The following is an 18,059-nucleotide window of genomic DNA, read 5'->3' as shown; positions in this document are numbered from 1 at the left end:
ACACTTCGGTCACTGAAAGTGCAGGGCGCTAGGGGGGGGGGGGCGCCCTGAGCAGCAATAAAAACACCTTGGCTGGCGAAAATACATCACATATAGCCCCCAGGGCTATATGGATGAATTTTAACCCCTGCCAGATTCCACAGAAAAACGTGAGAAAAGGTCGCCGAGAAGGGGGCGGAGCCTATCTCCTCAGCACACTGGCGCCATTTTCTCTCACAGCTCAGTTGGAGGGAAGCTCCCTGGCTCTCCCCTGCAGTTACTACACTACAGAAAGGGGTTAAAAAAGGAGAGGGGGGCACTAATTAGGCGCAGTATAACAATACAGCAGCTATAAGGGGAAAAACACTTATATAAGGTTATCCCTGTATATATATATATATATATATAGCGCTCTGGTGTGTGCTGGCATACTCTCCCTCTGTCTCCCCAAAGGGCTAGTGGGGTCCTGTCCTCTATCAGAGCATTCCCTGTGTGTGCTGTGTGTCGGTACGTTGTGTCGACATGTATGAGGAGGAAAATGAGGTGGAGGCGGAGCAATTGCCTGTAACAGAGATGTCACCCCCTAGGGAGTCGACACCTGAGTGGATGAGCTTATGGAAGGAATTATGTGACAGTTTCAGCTCTTTACAAAAGATTGATGACATGAGACAGCCGGCGACTCAGCCTGTGCCTGTCCAGGTGTCTCAAAAGCCATCTGGGGCTCTAAAACGCCCGTTACCGCAGATGGCAGATACAGACGCCGACACGGATACTGACTCCAGTGTCGACGATTAAGAGACGAATGTGACTTCCAGTAGGGCCACACGTTACATGATTGAAGCTATGGAAAATGTTTTTACACATTTCTGATAATACCAGTACCACTAAAAAGGGTATTAGGTTGGGTGAGAAAAAACTGCCTGTAGTTTTTCCTGCATCTGAGGAATTAAATGAAGTGTGTGATGATGCGTGGGTTTCCCCCGATAAAAACTGTTAATTCCTAAAAAGTTATTAGCATCATACCTCTTCCCGCCAGAGGATAGGGCACGTTGGGAAACACCCCTTAGGGTGAATAAAGCGCTCACACGCTTGTCTAAACAGGTGGCACTACCGTCCCCGGATACGGCCGCCCTTAAGGAACCTGCTGACAGAAAGCAGTAAAATATCCTAAAATGTATATACACTCACACGGGTGTGATACTGCGACCAGCAATCGCCTCAGCCTGGATGTGCAGTGCTGGGGTGGCTTGGTCGGATTCCCTGACTGACAATATTGATACCCTAGATAGGGACAGTATATTACTAACTATAGAGCATTTAAAAGATGCATTTCTATATATGCGTGATGCACAGAGGGATATTTGCCGACTGGCATCAAGAGTAAGTGCGCTGTCCATTTCTGCCAGAAGAGGGTTATGGACAAGACAGTGGTCAGGTGATGATGATTCCAAAAGGCATATGGAAGTATCGCCTTATAAAAGGGAGGAGTTATTTGGGGTAGGTCTAACAGACCTGGTGGCCACTGGAAACAGCCAATTCCCAGGAACAAAAGCCCTCTCCCGCCTCCGCAAAGTCCTCAGCATGACGCTGGGGCTTTACAAGCGGTCTCAGGCACGGTGGGGGCCCGTCTCAAGAAATTCGAGACGTCTCCCCCTCGCCGTTTCATAAAGTCTGCTTTACCGACGTCTCCCTCAGACAGGGAGACAGTATTGCAAGCCATTCACAGGCTGTATTCCCAGCAGGTGATAATCAAGGTACCTCTCCTGCAACAGGGAAAGGGGTACTATTCCACACGATTTGTGGTACCGAAGCCGGACGGCTCGGTGAGACCATTTTTAAATTTAAAATCCTTGAACACTTACATACAAAGGTTCAAATTCAAGATGGAGTCACTCAGAGCAGTGATTGCAAACCTGGAAGAAGGGGACTATATGGTCTCTCTGGACATCAAAGATGCTTACCTACATGTCCCAATTTACCCTTTTCACCAAGGGTACCTCAGGTTTGTGGTACAGAACTGTCACTATCAGTTTCAGACGCTGCCGTTTGGATTGTCCACGGCACCCAGGGTCTTTACCAAGGTAATGGCCGAAATGATGATACTCCTTCGAAGGAAGGGAGTTTTAGTTATCCCTTACTTGGACGATCTCCTGATAAGGGCAAGATCCAGGGAACAGTTGGAAGTCGGGGTAGCACTATCTCAGATAGTGCTGCGCCAGCACGGTTGGATTCTCAATATTCCAAAAATCACAGCTGATCCCGACGACACGACTTCTATTCCTAGGGATGATCCTGGACACAGTCCAGAAAAAGGTGTTTCTCCCGGAGGAGAAAGCCAGGGAGTTATCCGAACTAGTCAGAAACCTCCTAAAACCAGGCCAGGTGTCAGTGCATCAGTGCACAAGGGTCCTGGGAAAAATGGTGGCTTCCTACGAAGCAATTCCATTCGGCAGATTCCACGCAAGAACTTTCCAGTGGGACCTGCTGGACAAATGGTCCGGATCGCATCTTCCGATGCATCAGCGGATAACCCTGTCACCAAAGACAAGGGTGTCTCTCCTGTGGTGGTTGCAGAGGGCTCATCTTCTAGAGGGCCGCAGATTCGGCATTCAGGACTGGGTCCTGGTGACCACGGATGCCAGCCTGAGAGGCTGGGGAGCAGTCACACAGGGAAAAAATTTCCAGGGCTTGTAGTCAAGCCTGGAGACATCACTTCACATAAATATTTTGGAGCTAAGGGCCATTTACAATGCCCTAAGCCAAGCAAGACCTCTGCTTCAAGGTCAGCCGGTGCTGATCCAGTCGGACAATATCACGGCAGTCGCCCACGTAAACAGACAGGGCGGCACAAGAAGCAGGAGGGCAATGGCAGAAGCTGCAAGGATTTTTCGCTGGGCGGAAAATCATGTGATAGCACTGTCAGCAGTGTTCATTCCGGGAGTGGACAACTGGGAAGCAGACTTCCTCAGCAGGCACGACCTCCACCCGGAAGAGTGGGGACTTCACCCAGAAGTCTTCCACATGATTGTAAACCATTGGGAAAAACCAAAGGTGGACATGATGGCGTCCCGCCTAAACAAAAAAATTGGACAGGTATTGCGCCAGGTCAAGGGACCCTCAGGCAATAGCTGTGGACGCTCTGGTAACACCGTGGGTGTACCAGTCAGTGTATGTGTTCCCTCCTCTTCCTCTCATACCAAAAAGTACTGAGAATTATAAGACGGAGGGAAGTAAGAACTATACTCGTGGCTCCGGATTGGCCAAGAAGGACTTGGTACCCGGAACTTCAAGAGATGCTCACGGAGGACCCGTGGCCTCTACCTCTAAGAAGGGACCTGCTCCAGCAAGGACCCTGTCTATTCCAAGACTTACCGCGGCTGCGTTTGACGGCAGGGCGGTTGAACGCCGGATCCTGAAGGAAAAAGGCATTCCGGATGAAGTCATCCCTACCCTGGTCAAGCCAGGAAAATAAGAATTTACTTACCGATAATTCTATTTCTCGTAGTCCGTAGTGGATGCTGGGCGCCCATCCCAAGTGCGGATTGTCTGCAATACTTGTACATAGTTATTGTTACAAAAATCGGGTTATTATTGTTGTGAGGCTCCTCTATTATCATGCTGTTAACTGGGTTCAGATCACAGGTTGTACGGTGTGATTGGTGTGGCTGGTATGAGTCTTACCCGGGATTCAAAATCCTTCCTTATTGTGTACGCTCGTCCGGGCACAGTATCCTAACTGAGGCTTGGAGGAGGGTCATAGGGGGAGGAGCCAGTGCACACCAGGTAGTCCTAAAGCTTTACTTTTGTGCCCAGTCTCCTGCGGAGCCGCTAATCCCCATGGTCCTTACGGAGTTCCCAGCATCCACTACGGACTATGAGAAATAGAATTATCGGTAAGTAAATTCTTATTTTACTGGGGACATCTTATTTGGGGAAGGTCTAATTAAAAATGGGGTCTGAATCGGCTGCTACTATGACTGCCTTTCTCCCAAATGCTACTCCTTCTGCACAGAAGGCATAAGTTACCACTTTTCTCTGCTTTCGGCCTTAAGGGAAAGCGGAGGTCATGCATACCCGAGATTGTCTCGTGGTCCCAACAACCACTAAGTCCAAGGCCTAACTTTCCTGGGCTGCTCGTCAGCCTGCTTCTCATGACAAGCCTGCTGCATGACTGGACAGGCCTCCCCCTGGGAGATCCCAGGGTGGGTGGGGGGCCGACTTCTACAATTCATCCAGGTCTGGTTAATGACCACTTCAGACGCATGGGTGCGAGAAGTTGTTTCTCACGGGTACGCACTCTCTTCCCAGAGACGTCCCCCTCACCAGTTCTGCACATCGGTTATCCCTTCGGATCCGTTAAAGGCGCAAGCTCTACTGATGGTTGTGCGTTTCCTCCTAGATACAGGAGTGGTAGTGTCGGTACCTCTGTCCCAGAGAGGCAGAGGAAACTACTCGACCCTGTTTCTAGTCCCGAAACTTGATGGGTTTTTCCGGCTTATTCTCAACCTCAAATCACTGAACAAGTTTGTGAGAGTGTCCACGTTCCGTATGGAAAACACTGCGCTCAATTGTATTGGCCATGGACCTGGAGACTATATGTTATCCCTGGTTATACAAGATGCTTACCTGCATATGCCTATTGCCATATCGCATCAGCAATGTCTGTGGTTTGCTATTGGCACCCTTCACTATCAATTCCAGGCTCTGTCGTTTGGACTGGCCACGGTCCCTCGGGTCTTCACCAAGGTTATGGCCGTGATGATGGCTCGTCTCCATCGCCTGGGAGTCGGGTTTTTGCCGTATCTGGACTATTTGCTGATTCTGGCAAACTTCCACGATGTCCTCTTCAGTGATCTACAACTGACTGTAAACTTCCTACAAGCCCACGGGTGGCTCATCAACTGGAATAAGTCCTCGCTGGCTCCTGCTCGGAGCATGGTGCACCTGGGGGCACTACCGGACATACAGTCAACGGCTGTTTCTGTCTCCAGCGAAGGTCCTGAAAATTCAGGACAGGATTAGATACTTCCTTTCTCGCCCAAGAGTGTTGGTACACTCAGTGATGCAAGTACTGGGCCTCATGGTGTCTGCTTTACATTCCCGCCCTCTACAGAGGTTAATCTTTTGCAAGTGGGACGGCCTGCCTCATTGGATCAGGTCTCACATGATCTCCTTGACTCTGGAGTTTCGCCTGTCACTGACCTGGTGGCTACAGGACCAGCAGTTGAGCACCTTCCCTTCTGGACCCCCAACTGGTCCTACTCACTACAGACGCCAGTCTGAAGGGTTGGGGCGTGGTGTTGGAGCAACACTCTTTTCCAGGGTCGGTGGGCCATGGAGAAATCACTCCTCCCGATAAACATTTTGGAATTGCGGGCAGTGTTCAATACTTTGTCTCTCGCCCTGCCTCTGATACAGAACAGGCCTGTTCAAGTAAGGTCAGACCACACCATCACGGTGGCGTGCGTAAACCATCAGGGCGACACTCGAAGCTGCATAGCAATGAGGGAAGTGTCAAAAATCCTTCGTTGGGCGGAACACCTTCTTCCGGCAATATCGGCAGTGTTCATTTTGGGAGTCTTCAACTGGGAAGGTGGTTTCCTCAGTCTTCAGAATGTCCACGCCGGAGAGTGGAGTCTTAATCAGGAAGTCTTTCAACTCCTAGTGGACAAGTGGGGCCTACCAGATGTAGACCTGATGGCGTCTTGACAGTATCACAAAGTTCCGGTCTTTGGATCAAGAACCAGGGATCCTCAAGCAGAGTTCGTGGACGCTATGGCAATTCCATGGAACTTTCGGCTGCCCTACGTGTTCCCTCCAGTGTCACTCCTGCCCAGGGTACTACGGAAGTTCAAGCAAGAAGGAGGAATACTACTTCTAGTCGGTCCAGCATGGCCCAGGCGGCATTGGTTCTTAGACCTGCGAGGTCTATCGATAGAGCGTCCACTTCTACTTCCTCAACGCCCAGACCTTTTCATTCAGGGCCCGTGTGTCTATCCAGACCTAGCCAGATTGGCTTTGACTGCGTGGCTCTTGAACTTTTACTCCTGAGGGCCAAAGGATTCTCCGAGGCGATCATCCAAACTATGCTGAAGGCCCGCAAACCGGCATCTGCGCAGATTTCTTATAGGGTCTAGAATTCTTACTTCACCTGGTGTGCTGCTAATAAATACAATGCTTACAAATTCAGTACTTCCAGACTTCTGGCTTTTTTGCAACAAGGCCTGGATTTAGGACTTCATCTGTTCTCCCTCAAGGTTCACATATGTGCCTTGTCGGTGTAGTTTCAGAGAAAAATTGCGTCTATACCGGATGTTCATACATTCACTCAGGGCATACTGCGGATTCAACCTTCCTGTGGCTACATGGGATTTGTCTGTTGACCTGAATGCCCTGCAAGAGTCTCCATTTGAACCTCTTGAGTCAGTGGACCTTAAATGGCTCACAGCCAAGGTCCTGTTTCTGCTGGCTATTGCCTCTGCTAGAAGGGTGTCAGACTTCGGCGCTTTGTCCTGTCGTCCACCCTTTTTGATATTTCATCGTAACCGAACAGTTCTTAGAACTCGCCCTGGTTATTTACCCAAGGTGGTGTCATCTTTTCACCTTAATCAAGAGATTGTGGTTTCAGCCTTCATCTCTCTTCTGAATTGTCCTCCAAAGAACTGTCTTTGGATGTGGTACGGGCTCTCCGTATATATGTGGAGTGGACTGCCTCTATCAGGAGGTCAGATACTCTCTTTGTTCTGTTTGGTTTCCACTAGAGATGAGCGGGTTCGGATTTACTCAAAACGGCATTTTATTGTATCACGGATGTCTCGTGTTTTGAATAGCCAATAAGATGCCGTTTTGAGAACCGAGTAAATCCGAATAAAACCGAGTAAAACCCGAACCCGCTCATCTCTAGTTTCCACAAACATGGCTGGCCTGCGAATAAGCAAACCTTGCCCAAATGGATTAGAATGGTGATTGCATAAGCTTATGCGCAGGCTGAACTCCCAGCTCCTGCTGTTATTAAAGCCCATTCTACTCTCTGTTGGACCCTCTTGAGCAGCCCGTCGTGTCGCGTCCGCAGAACAATTGTGCAAGGCGTCTACGTGGTCCTCAGTGAACGCGTTTATTAGGTTCTATGCCTTTGATACTTCCGCCTCCCAGGATGCTTCCTTTGGACGCCGGAATCTCATACCCGCTAAGGTGCGTCCCCTCCCTTGAGGAACTGCTTTAGGACATCCCCCGATGTATTCCCTGTGTAACACAGTGTACCCCGCTGCAGAAAAGGAGATTAATGGTAGACTTGCCATGGTTAAATCTTTCTTCGAGCTACACTGGGTTCCACAGGGCGCCCAACCTGACGCACTTGGCTTCTTTGGGTTTTGTATGGCATTAGTCGCTAGTCCCATCTCCTGTCGTGAGGACGTGGTTCTATGTGGCTAACATCTGCCTTTTCTTTTACCTGCTCCTGCATTGGACTGGTTAACAAAACTGAGCTCACAGTGCCTGGAAGCGGGGTTATAGAGGAGGCCCCGCAATGCATTCTGGGACAGTCTAAAGCTTTAGCCTGTTGGTGCCTCTGGATCAAGATCCATCTCTGCACCCCAATGTATTCCCTGTGGAACCCAGTGTACCCCGCAGAAAGATTTAACCATGGTAAGTCTACCATAAATCTTTTTTTTTGTTTGTTTTACATTGTAGAACAGCCAGGTATTTTTTTATATAGCCTCATACAGTCTTGCAAGATCAATTTATCAAATTATCTGTGTGTTATCAAAACATTGTAAAAAAAAAACATTTAAAAACCATCTATTGTAGAACAATTTTTGGGCAACTATCTTTGTCATGAAATGTAGTAATTGCCCATCCAGAAATCGGTGATTTGTTCCTTGCTGTCGACGCTCTAAATATTAAAAAAAAAAAAAAAAAATTGTACTGAACTTGCAGAAGGGTTTTTCCAGTACTTTGTAGGTAAACACTTTAAAATCACAATACAGACCTTTTAATGTACCTGTGAATACTTTGAACTTTTGTTTGCGGAAATACAATTGCTGGCGATCCTTTATTGATGTTATAATAATCAATAGTTTGCTTGGGATCAGTATCCCGGCGTGCAAAATACAGACGCCGGGATCCCAGAGTTTAAAGTACCGACAGGGGTGCGTTAAGGGGGTTCTACCACCCACCTAACCATCCCTACCCGCAGCCTAACTTTAACCTCCCCTCTTTGTGACTAACCCTAACTACCCCCCCAGAGGTGCCTAAACCTAACCCCCTATCCCCGCTTCCTAAACCCCCCGGATGCAGCCTAAACCTAAACACCACCACCCCCCTCCCAACTGCGGCTTACCTCTGCAGCGCTGCGGTGCCTCCTCGTTCAGGACACGGTTGTCTGGAATCCGGCGCCGGGATATTGCCCCCTTTCTGAATACTTGTGTCTGCATTCAGACTAGTGTCAGCATCCCGGCGTCTATATTCTGACTGACGGGTTCCCGACAGCCGGGATCCTGACTGCTTCCCAGTTTGCTTTTGGCCACAACTGTCTATGCCAGGCATTCCCAACCACGGTCCTCAAGGCACACTAACAGTGCAGGTTTTAGTGATATCCAGGCTTCGGCACAGGTGACTTAGGGGGTAATTCTGAGTTGATCGCAGCAGGATTTTTGTTAGCAGTTGGGCAAAACCATGTGCACTGCAGGGGAGGCAGATATAACATGTGCAGAGAGAGTTAGATTTGGGTGTGGTGTGTTCAATCTGCAATCTAAATTGCAGTGTAAAAATAAAGCAGTCAGTATTTACCCTGCACAGAAACAAAATAACCCACCCAAATCTAACTCTCTCTGCACATGTTATATCTGCCTCCCCTGCAGTGCACATGGGTTTGCCCAACTGCTAACAAAAATCCTGCTGCGATCAACTCAGAATTACCCCCTTAATTAGTAGCTCAGTTATTTGTATTTAACCATCTGTGCTGCAGCCTGGATATCGCTAAAACCTGCACTGTTGGTGTGCCTTGAGGACCGTGGTTGGGAATGCCTGGTCTATACTGTCCTGCTATCTTACAGTATTTGCCACTTTTTGGGGGATTCGAGATTACCTCACTTTTCAGATGCACTTCGCATAGTTTGCACGCGTGACATAGGTGCAGTGCCCGTGATTTGCCATGTCTCAGTGCACGTTATTGTAACCAATGATCACCTGGCACTGAACTTGCAGCGAATTGAATTTGGTTCTAGGTATTGTGTATACAGGTTGAGTATCCCATATCCAAATATTCCAAAATACAGAATTTTTTGAGTGAGAGTGAGATAGTGTAACCTTTGTTTTCTGATTGCTCAATGTACACAAACTTTGTTTAATACACAAAGTTATTAAAAATATTGTATTAAATGACCTTCAGGCTTTGTGTAGAATGTGTATATGAAACAAAAACGAATTGTGTGAATGTACATACACTTTGTTTAATGCACAAAGTTATTAAAAACATTGGTTAAAATTACCTTCAGGCTGTGTGTATAAGTTGTATATGAGACATAAATGCATTCTGTGCTTAGACTTGGGTCCCATCGCCATGACATCTCATTATGGTATACAATTATTCCATAATACGGAATAATCCGATATCCAACATACTTCTGGTCCCAAGCATTTTGGATAAGGGATACTCAACCTGTATAGAATTCAGTTCTCAGAAGGCGTATTAGAAAGAATTAAACACAGTTCTTTAAAGTAATTCTCCACTAAATTTCTGCCCTTTCAAGGCATTCCAACCATTTACATCAATCAAGCCTCAAATAACCCGCAGTACACAACTACTCTGCAGTTACTGCACATGCTTGCTGTGTGGTCAGAATATATGTAACATATAGGAGTGCTGCACAGCCGGCCAAGAGAAATACTGTGATTGCGGAACGGCACATCAAGTGGATACTCGTTAATGGAATTTCTCCTGTAACGAGTCGCTTTTGACACCCTAATCTTCCAGCATCAATATAGCTGTAGCGTTACACTATTCGTTGCTGTTGAGAAGGGATGCATTTGGCATCCCAGTGGTTGGGATGCTGGCGGTCATGTGACCGATGCCGAATTCCTGACACCACTCAGGAGACAGGCGCCGTGACACAGACAGCAGGCATCCCGGAGGTAAGAATTTGTGTAGGTATTAGGGTTGGTTAGGCAATAGGGGGGGGTTAGGGTTAGGCACCTTGGGGTGGCTAGCTCTAGCTGCCACCCACCAAAAATTAGCCCTAGCTGCTACACCCCTACATTTAGTGCTAGGGTTTGGGGTGTTAGCCTACTCATCCCACAAACCTGTCGGGATTCTCAAGTTCGGGATGCCTGGGTCAGTCATGTGACCACCAGCATCCCGAATGCCGGGATATTGTATCACACCTAATGAGAACCCTGGTCCTGCCACTGTCTAAATGTCAGCCTGTGAGTTCCTGCTTTTCAGCATCTGTCACTTTTCGGGGTGTAGTATGTTATGCCAGCAGTTGGGGTCCCGGCGCCCATCATACCGGCGCCGGGATTCCGACAGCTGGCATGCCTGCAGCTGGCAAGCGCAAATGAGCCCCTTGCAGGCTCGTTGGCGCGCCATGCTATTTATTCTCGCTCCAGGGGGGTTGTGGATCCCCAAGAGGGAGAATACTTGTCGGTATGCTGGGTGTCGGGATTTCCGGTGCCGGTATACTGAGCGCCGGGATCCCAACAGACGGCATACTGCATACCACCCACTTGCAGCCTTGCCCTCCCTAAACAAGGTAAGCACACTCTGGTTGCTGTTAACATCCCACTCTGATTAACGTGGGTACATAAAGGCAGTGCAGGAAATGATTGGACCTTATTCAGATGCAGAATAAACATCTGCAGACATTGAAGTTAATGTACAGCATATTGTATATGGAAAATCTGCTATTTCTGCAGCTGTGCATTGACCTCTTTCTGTTTTGTTAGTGAGTTTGAGGTGAAAGGCTTGCCCCACGGTGGCTACCATGATATGCAAGAAAAGCACAGCCCAGACAGCGCCTGTTCTGTGGATTACAGCAGCAGTCGCCTGTCCAGCCCGGAGCACCCAAATGAAGGTCAGAAACTGCGTTGTGTATGTAATGATTACAGTATGAAATAATTTTAGGTGGGAGAATACAGCAGTGAAAACCAGTTTGATACATTGATTGATTTATTTATCTAAACCTTGAAACGTGATAGAAGTTATACAGATAGCTGCTAGTAATATCCCCATATGTAACTGTCCCCATACATAACAAAACTTGAGACGTTTTATATGTTTCTGAAGGCTGTGCTTTAGAGTGCAGCTTATAGTAACACTCACATTAGCCACTGTCTGTGACCCCTTAAAGACAGGAAGTCCGCAAAACTCTGCCTTCCTTTGTTAATGGCAACCCTCGCCATTTTTGTTTTGCCATGGAAAAGGAGGTCCAGACAAGGAGTGGATCTGCCTGTAATGTTGGCACCCTATTTCAACTGTTAGGACACTGCAACCACCTATTTTGTGTCCTCTATTCGCGTGATTTATTCCACCCAGAGTAATCCCATGTAGTGCGCCCAAGACTGCTGCATTGCCTTGTAGGTTTCATGGGTGAAATATATAACCCGTTAAATTTATTACACAAAATGACTGCACCAGCCCTGCATTACGTTTATTGTGCTCTCTACGTCATCTTTTTTTGTGTGGTTTTTCTGCTTGCTGTAATACATAGTAACATAGTTGATGAGGTTGAAAAAAGACAAAAAGTCCATCGAGTTCAACCTGTATTATAAAATTTTATTTCATTTAAACGCTGTATCCTTGGATATTTCTTCCAGTTAGGAATTTATCTAATCCTTCTCTGGCAGAGAATTCCAAATCCTTACTGCTCTTACTGTGAAGAACCCTTTCCTCCGTTGTGAATGAAATGTTTTCTCTTCTAACCTCAGGGGGTGTCCACGTGTTCTATGTAGCAGTTTTTTTAATAAACAGATCGTTTGATAAATCCTTGTATTGTCCCTTTATGTATTTATAAATATTAATAATGTCCCCTCTCAGCCGCCTCTTTTCCAGTGTAAACATATCTAACCTTGTAAGTGACCTTGTAGGCTGCCCAATTGTTCTTAGTCCCAAAGTGCATAACTTAACATTTTTCTATATTGAATCTCTTTCTCCATTTGTCTGCCCAGATCTCCAGTCTAGATAAGTAATTCCGTAGGGACTCAACATCCTTGTCTGAATTAATTACTCTACACAGTTTAGTATTGTCTGCGAAAATTGACACTGCTTTCCAGGCCCACTCCTAGGTCATTAATGAATATGTTAAACAGCAGTGGCCCGAGTAGTGAACCCTGTGGTATTCCACTGATCACTGAGGCCCATTCAGAGAACTTCCTATTAACCACCACTTGCTGTTCCCTGCTATATAGCCAATTAATCAACCAAGCACAAATAGTGTTTCCTACCCCAAGCTCTCTTAATTTGAAAATTAGTCTCTTATGTGGGACTTTGTCAAAGGCCTTAGCAAAGTCCAAAAAGACCACATCCACTTTTTACCCTGATCAATATTATCGCTCACTTTCTCGTAGAAGCTTAAGTTAGTTTGACATGACCTGTCCTTCACAAAACCATGCTGATTCCTATTAATAACCTTGGAGGTAACCAAGTACTCTAGTATGTTATCCCTTATTATACCTTCCAGTATTTTTCCCCATTATAGATGTCAAACTTACTGGTTTATAGTTACCGGGATCAGGTTTAGTTCCCTTTTTAAATATTGGGACTACCTCTGCTGTACGCCAGTCCTTCGGTATCATCCCTGATGTAATTGACTTGCTGAAAATCAAATATAGAGGCCTCGATAACGCGGAGTTAAGTTCCATAAAAACCCTGCAGTGAAGGCCCGGAGATATTTATCTTAATTTTACTTAGTCTCTCCCGGACTACTTCCTCATTTAACCAAGTACTTTGCAACGGGTCGCTATCATAGCTTATGTTGTGCACTACTCCCACCAACCGGTCCTCTAGTGAATACTGATGAAAATAATTAAGTCAATAAATCTACTTTTTCCCTATCATCATTAATCAAAACATCCAACTCGCCCTTTAATGATCCAACATTCTCCTTTTTTAACGGTTTATATACTTAAGGAACTTTTTAGGGTTTGTTTTGCTCTCCTTGGCGATTTTGTTTTTCGTTCTCTATTTTAGCTGCTCTGATTTCTTTTTTGCATTTATTGTTACATTCCTTGTAGTACTGGAATGATTCCACCGTCCCGTCATACTTAAATGCTTTCAAAGCTCGCCTTTTTTTATCCATCTGTTCCTTGACCACCTTATTAAGCTACATCGGTTTGAATATACTACTCCTGTTTTTGTTGACCTTGGGAATGAACAAATGAGTGTACTTACTGAGCACAGTTGTAAAAACATCCCACATTTCAGCTGTATTCTTACCATGAAATGCAATTTCCCAATTGATGTCCTTCATTGCTTGTTTCAGCAAGTTGAAATTGGCTTTTCTAAAGTTAAGTCTTAGTCAGACCCTTATAGTGTTGTTTTTGGAAGCTGGTATCGAATTTGATCATATGATCGCTATTTCCCAAGGTCTCCCCTACTTTAGTATTTGATATTATCTCCACATTAATACTAAATCTATTGTAAAATGTGTTTTGCATGTATGTAAGTGACTGAGTCTCACACACACACTTATGTGTGTGTGTGTGTGTGTGTGTATATATATATATATATATATATATATATATATATATATATATACATACACTTTATCTAAATGTGTGTGTAAACATTATCCCCCAGTTCAGAGAGATTACCACGCTTTTTTAAATAAACAATTGGTTAGCATCAGCACTGTTGTGAATATCCAAAGTGTGATGTCTTCTGAATGCAGCTGAGCAGGTATAAGCACGATCTCTTATATTCCTTCTGCCAGTGTATAACAGGAGCATTTCACATGCAGCCCTCCTGCAGCTGTGGTGCATCACATACCGGTATGTTTTGCCGCAGTTTAAGCATGGCATAATATCAAAATCTTGTCCGGGTATGCTGGGATGTGTAGTTCCACAGCAGCTTTAGGCCTGCATGTTGACTACCCCTGGTGTACACTATTGGTGTGTGTGTTTTAAGATCTTTTTAATTTATTTTTTCCCCTGGGTACAGAAACTATTCAGAACTGCTCCGATAACTAAGAAACACAACTGACCTCCCAACATATTGACCACACATCTTACCCCACTTCATTAAGCTGAAACACCCATTGGTGATGGTTACTTAGAGTTCTCAACCACCCGGATTAAGTTTTTGGAGTTTACTGTGTGGTACCCCAAATACATTTGATAGTAGATATTAAAGCTGATTGTGGTGTATTAGAGCAGACCTGGCCATCCTGTGGCTCTCCAGCTGTTGGGAAACTACAAGTGCCAGCATGCCTTGCCTCAGTTTTGCTATTATGGAATGCTAAAACTCTGCAGGGCATGCTGGGATGTATAGTTTCACAACAGATGGAGAGCCACAGGTTGGCCAGGTCTGTATTAGAGGGAATCCGCTCTTGCTCTGGCACAACTCCCTCTTTGGCTGCACTGTTGCTTCTTCCCTCCCTTACACCACAGCAGAGAGGCAAGGAAATGTACCCTTCCACAGACACTGACAAAATGCAGACTGAATTTATACTGAAAAGGATTTTTATTTGTTTCTAGTGACCTTGAAGGCTTTGAATGGTCACTTTTATTATACAAAACAGATGGCAAATATTTCTTAAATCCCATTAAATACAGGATTCACTAATACGTCCTAGGTGACTCTTTCGTCGTAATATTCCCTCACTGACGATACAGCAAATGCAAATTACTAGTCTTTTACAGATGCATATTATGTACCATTTATTCTACATTCCTGCTCAATAATAACTACTTAATGCTTCACCATACTACTTTGTTCTTTAAGCAAGAAGTAATAGTCACACAGATTTTTAGATTCTCTCAGTACTGTTTGTTTACTGAAATTTCTCCTAGAAGTAGAGGAATGGTTCCTTATACTGGGTGGTAATGTTTGGGACACAATGTAATGTACTGTAACTTGTATGAAGCGTTATGTGCACTTTTTGAGCTCTTAAATACAGTCTGTTGATGTTGTGCTGTTAGACATTGCTGCATTTAAAGTCATATCATATGAAATAATGGATTTCTCTCCCCAACTAGCAGTATACAGTTTCCCCTACAGAAGATAGCACAGCATACATTGGAACACTTGTTCTGGCTGTGGCACGGTCTCTCACATGCAGCTTGTCTCTATGGGGAACGGTCTCTCACATGCAGCTTGTCTCTATGGGGAACGGTCTCTCACATGCAGCTTGTCTCTATGGGGAACGGTCTCTCACATGCAGCTTGTCTCTATGGGGGACGGTCTCTCACATGCAGCTTGTCTCTATGGGGACGGTCTCTCACATGCAGCTTGTCTCTATGGGGAACGGTCTCTCACATGCAGCTTGTCTCTATGGGGAACGGTCTCTCACGTGCAGCTTGTCTCTATGGGGAACTGTCTCTCGCATGCAGCTTGTCTCTATGGGGAACGGTCTCTCACATGCAGCTTGTCTCTATGGGGAACGGTCTCTCACATGCAGATTAGCTCTCTCACTTGCTTCCACACTTTTCTCTATCGTCCTAAGTGGATGCTGGGGTTCCTGAAAGGACCATGGGGAATAGCGGCTCCGCAGGAGACAGGGCACAAAAGTAAAGCTTTTACAGGTCAGGTGGTGTGTACTGGCTCCTCCCCCTATGACCCTCCTCCAGACTCCAGTTAGATTTTTGTGCCCGGCCGAGAAGGGTGCAATTCTAGGTGGCTCTCATAAAGAGCTGCTTAGAGAGTTTAGCTTAGGTTTTTTATTTTACAGTGATTCCTGCTGGCAACAGGATCACTGCAACGAGGGACAGAGGGGAGAAGAAGTGAACTCACCTGCGTGCAGGATGGATTGGCTTCTTGGCTACTGGACATGAAGCTCCAGAGGGACGATCACAGGTACAGCCTGGATGGTCACCGGAGCCACGCCGCCGGCCCCCTCACAGATGCTGAAGCAAGAAGAGGTCCAGAATCGGCGGCTGAAGACTCCTGCAGTCTTCTTAAGGTAGCGCACAGCACTGCAGCTGTGCGCCATTTTCCTCTCAGCACACTTCACACGGCAGTCACTGAGGGTGCAGGGCGCTGGGGGGGGGCGCCCTGGGAGGCAAATGAAAACCTTTAAAAAGGCTAAAAATACCTCACATATAGCCCCAGAGGCTATATGGAGATATTTACCCCTGCCTAAATGTACTAAATAGCGGGAGACGAGCCCGCCGAAAAAGGGGCGGGGCCTATCTCCTCAGCACACGGCGCCATTTTCTGTCACAGCTCCGCTGGTCAGGAAGGCTCCCAGGTCTCTCCCCTGCACTGCACTACAGAAACAGGGTATAACAGAGAGGGGGGGCAAAATAAATGGCAATATATTAATATAAAAGCAGCTATAAGGGAGCACTTAATCATAAGGCTATCCCTGTCATATATAGCGCTTTTTGGTGTGTGCTGGCAGACTCTCCCTCTGTCTCCCCAAAGGGCTGGTGGGTCCTGTCTTCGTATAGAGCATTCCCTGTGTGTCTGCTGTGTGTCGGTACGTGTGTGTCGACATGTATGAGGACGTTATTGGTGTGGAGGCGGAGCAATTGCCAAATATGAGGATGTCACCTCCTAGGGGGTCGACACCAGAATGGATGCCTTTATTTGTGGAATTACGGGATAGCGTCAACTCGCTTAAGCAGTCGTTTGCCGACATGAGGCGGCCGGACACTCAATTAGTGCCTGTCCAGGCGCCTCAAACACCGTCAGGGGCTGTAAAACGCCCCTTGCCTCAGTCGGTCGACACAGACCCAGACACAGGCACTGATTCCGGTGGTGAAGGTGACGAATCAACCGTATTTTCCAGTAGGGCCACACGTTATATGATTTTGGCAATAAAGGAGATGTTACATTTAGCTGATACTACAGGTACCACTAAACAGGGTATTATGTGGGGTGTGAAAAAACTACCAGTAGTTTTTACCGAATCAGAAGAATTAAATGACGTGTGTGATGAAGCGTGGGGTGCCCCGATAAAAAACTGCTAATTTCAAAGAAGTTATTGGCTTTATACCCTTTCCCGCCAGAGGTTAGGGAGCGCTGGGAAACACCTCCTAGGGTGGACAAAGCGCTAACACGCTTATCAAAACAAGTGGCGTTACCCTCTCCTGAGACGGCCGCACTTAAAGATCCATCAGATAGGAGGATGGAAAATATCCAAAAAGGTATATACACACATGCAGGTGTTATACTACGACCAGCTATTGCGACTGCCTGGATGTGCAGTGCTGGGGTAGTTTGGTCAGAGTCCCTGATCGAAAATATTGATACCCTGGACAGGGACAATATTTTACTGTCGTTAGAACAAATAAAGGATGCTTTTTCTTTATATGCGTGATGCACAGAGAGATATCTACACACTGGCATCACGGGTAAGTGCTATGTCCATTTCGGCCAGAAGAGCTTTATGGACACGACAGTGGACAGGCGATGCGTAGAGGAGTTATTTGGGGTCGGTCTATCGGATTTGGTGGCCACGGCTACGGCCGGGAAATCCACCTTTCTACCTCAAGTCACTCCCCAACAGAAAAAGGCACCGACCTTTCAACCGCAGCCCTTTCGTTCCTTTAAAAATAAGAGAGCAAAGGGCTATTCATATCTGCCACGAGGCAGAAGACGAGGGAAGAGACAGCAACAGGCAGCTCCTTCCCAGGAACAGAAGCCCTCCCCGGCTTCTACAAAAGCCTCAGCATGACGCTGGGGCTTCGCAAGCGGACTCGGGGGCGGTAGGCGGTCGTCTCAAGAATTACAGCGCGCAGTGGGCTCACTCGCAGGTAAATCCCTGGATCCTGCAGATAATATCTCAGGGGTACAGGTTGAAATTAGAGACAGAGCCACCTCGCCGTTTCCTGAAGTCTGCTTTACCAACGTCCCCCTCAGAAAGGGAGACGGTTTTGGAAGCCATTCACAAGCTGTATTCTCAGCAGGTGATAGTCAAGGTACC

General features: G+C 46.5%; 1 protein-coding gene across 5 annotated transcripts in view; it reads left to right on the top strand.

Moving 5' to 3' along the window:
- Nucleotides 1–18,059, top strand: part of MAPKBP1 (mitogen-activated protein kinase binding protein 1) — a 373,799-nt gene that overhangs the window by 320,314 nt on the left and 35,426 nt on the right. For all 5 annotated transcript variants that reach the window (XM_063947904.1, XM_063947905.1, XM_063947901.1 and 2 more), the window contains exon 25: nucleotides 10,921–11,048. In XM_063947904.1, coding sequence (XP_063803974.1) covers nucleotides 10,921–11,048 — 128 coding nt within the window. The remainder of the gene's footprint in view (nucleotides 1–10,920; nucleotides 11,049–18,059) is intronic.

This window comes from Pseudophryne corroboree, chromosome 12 (genome assembly GCF_028390025.1).
Source record: "Pseudophryne corroboree isolate aPseCor3 chromosome 12, aPseCor3.hap2, whole genome shotgun sequence".
NCBI classification, from domain to species: Eukaryota; Metazoa; Chordata; class Amphibia; order Anura; family Myobatrachidae; genus Pseudophryne; species Pseudophryne corroboree.
Note: the sequence above shows the minus strand (reverse complement) of the source record. Positions and strands in the feature narration are given on the sequence as shown.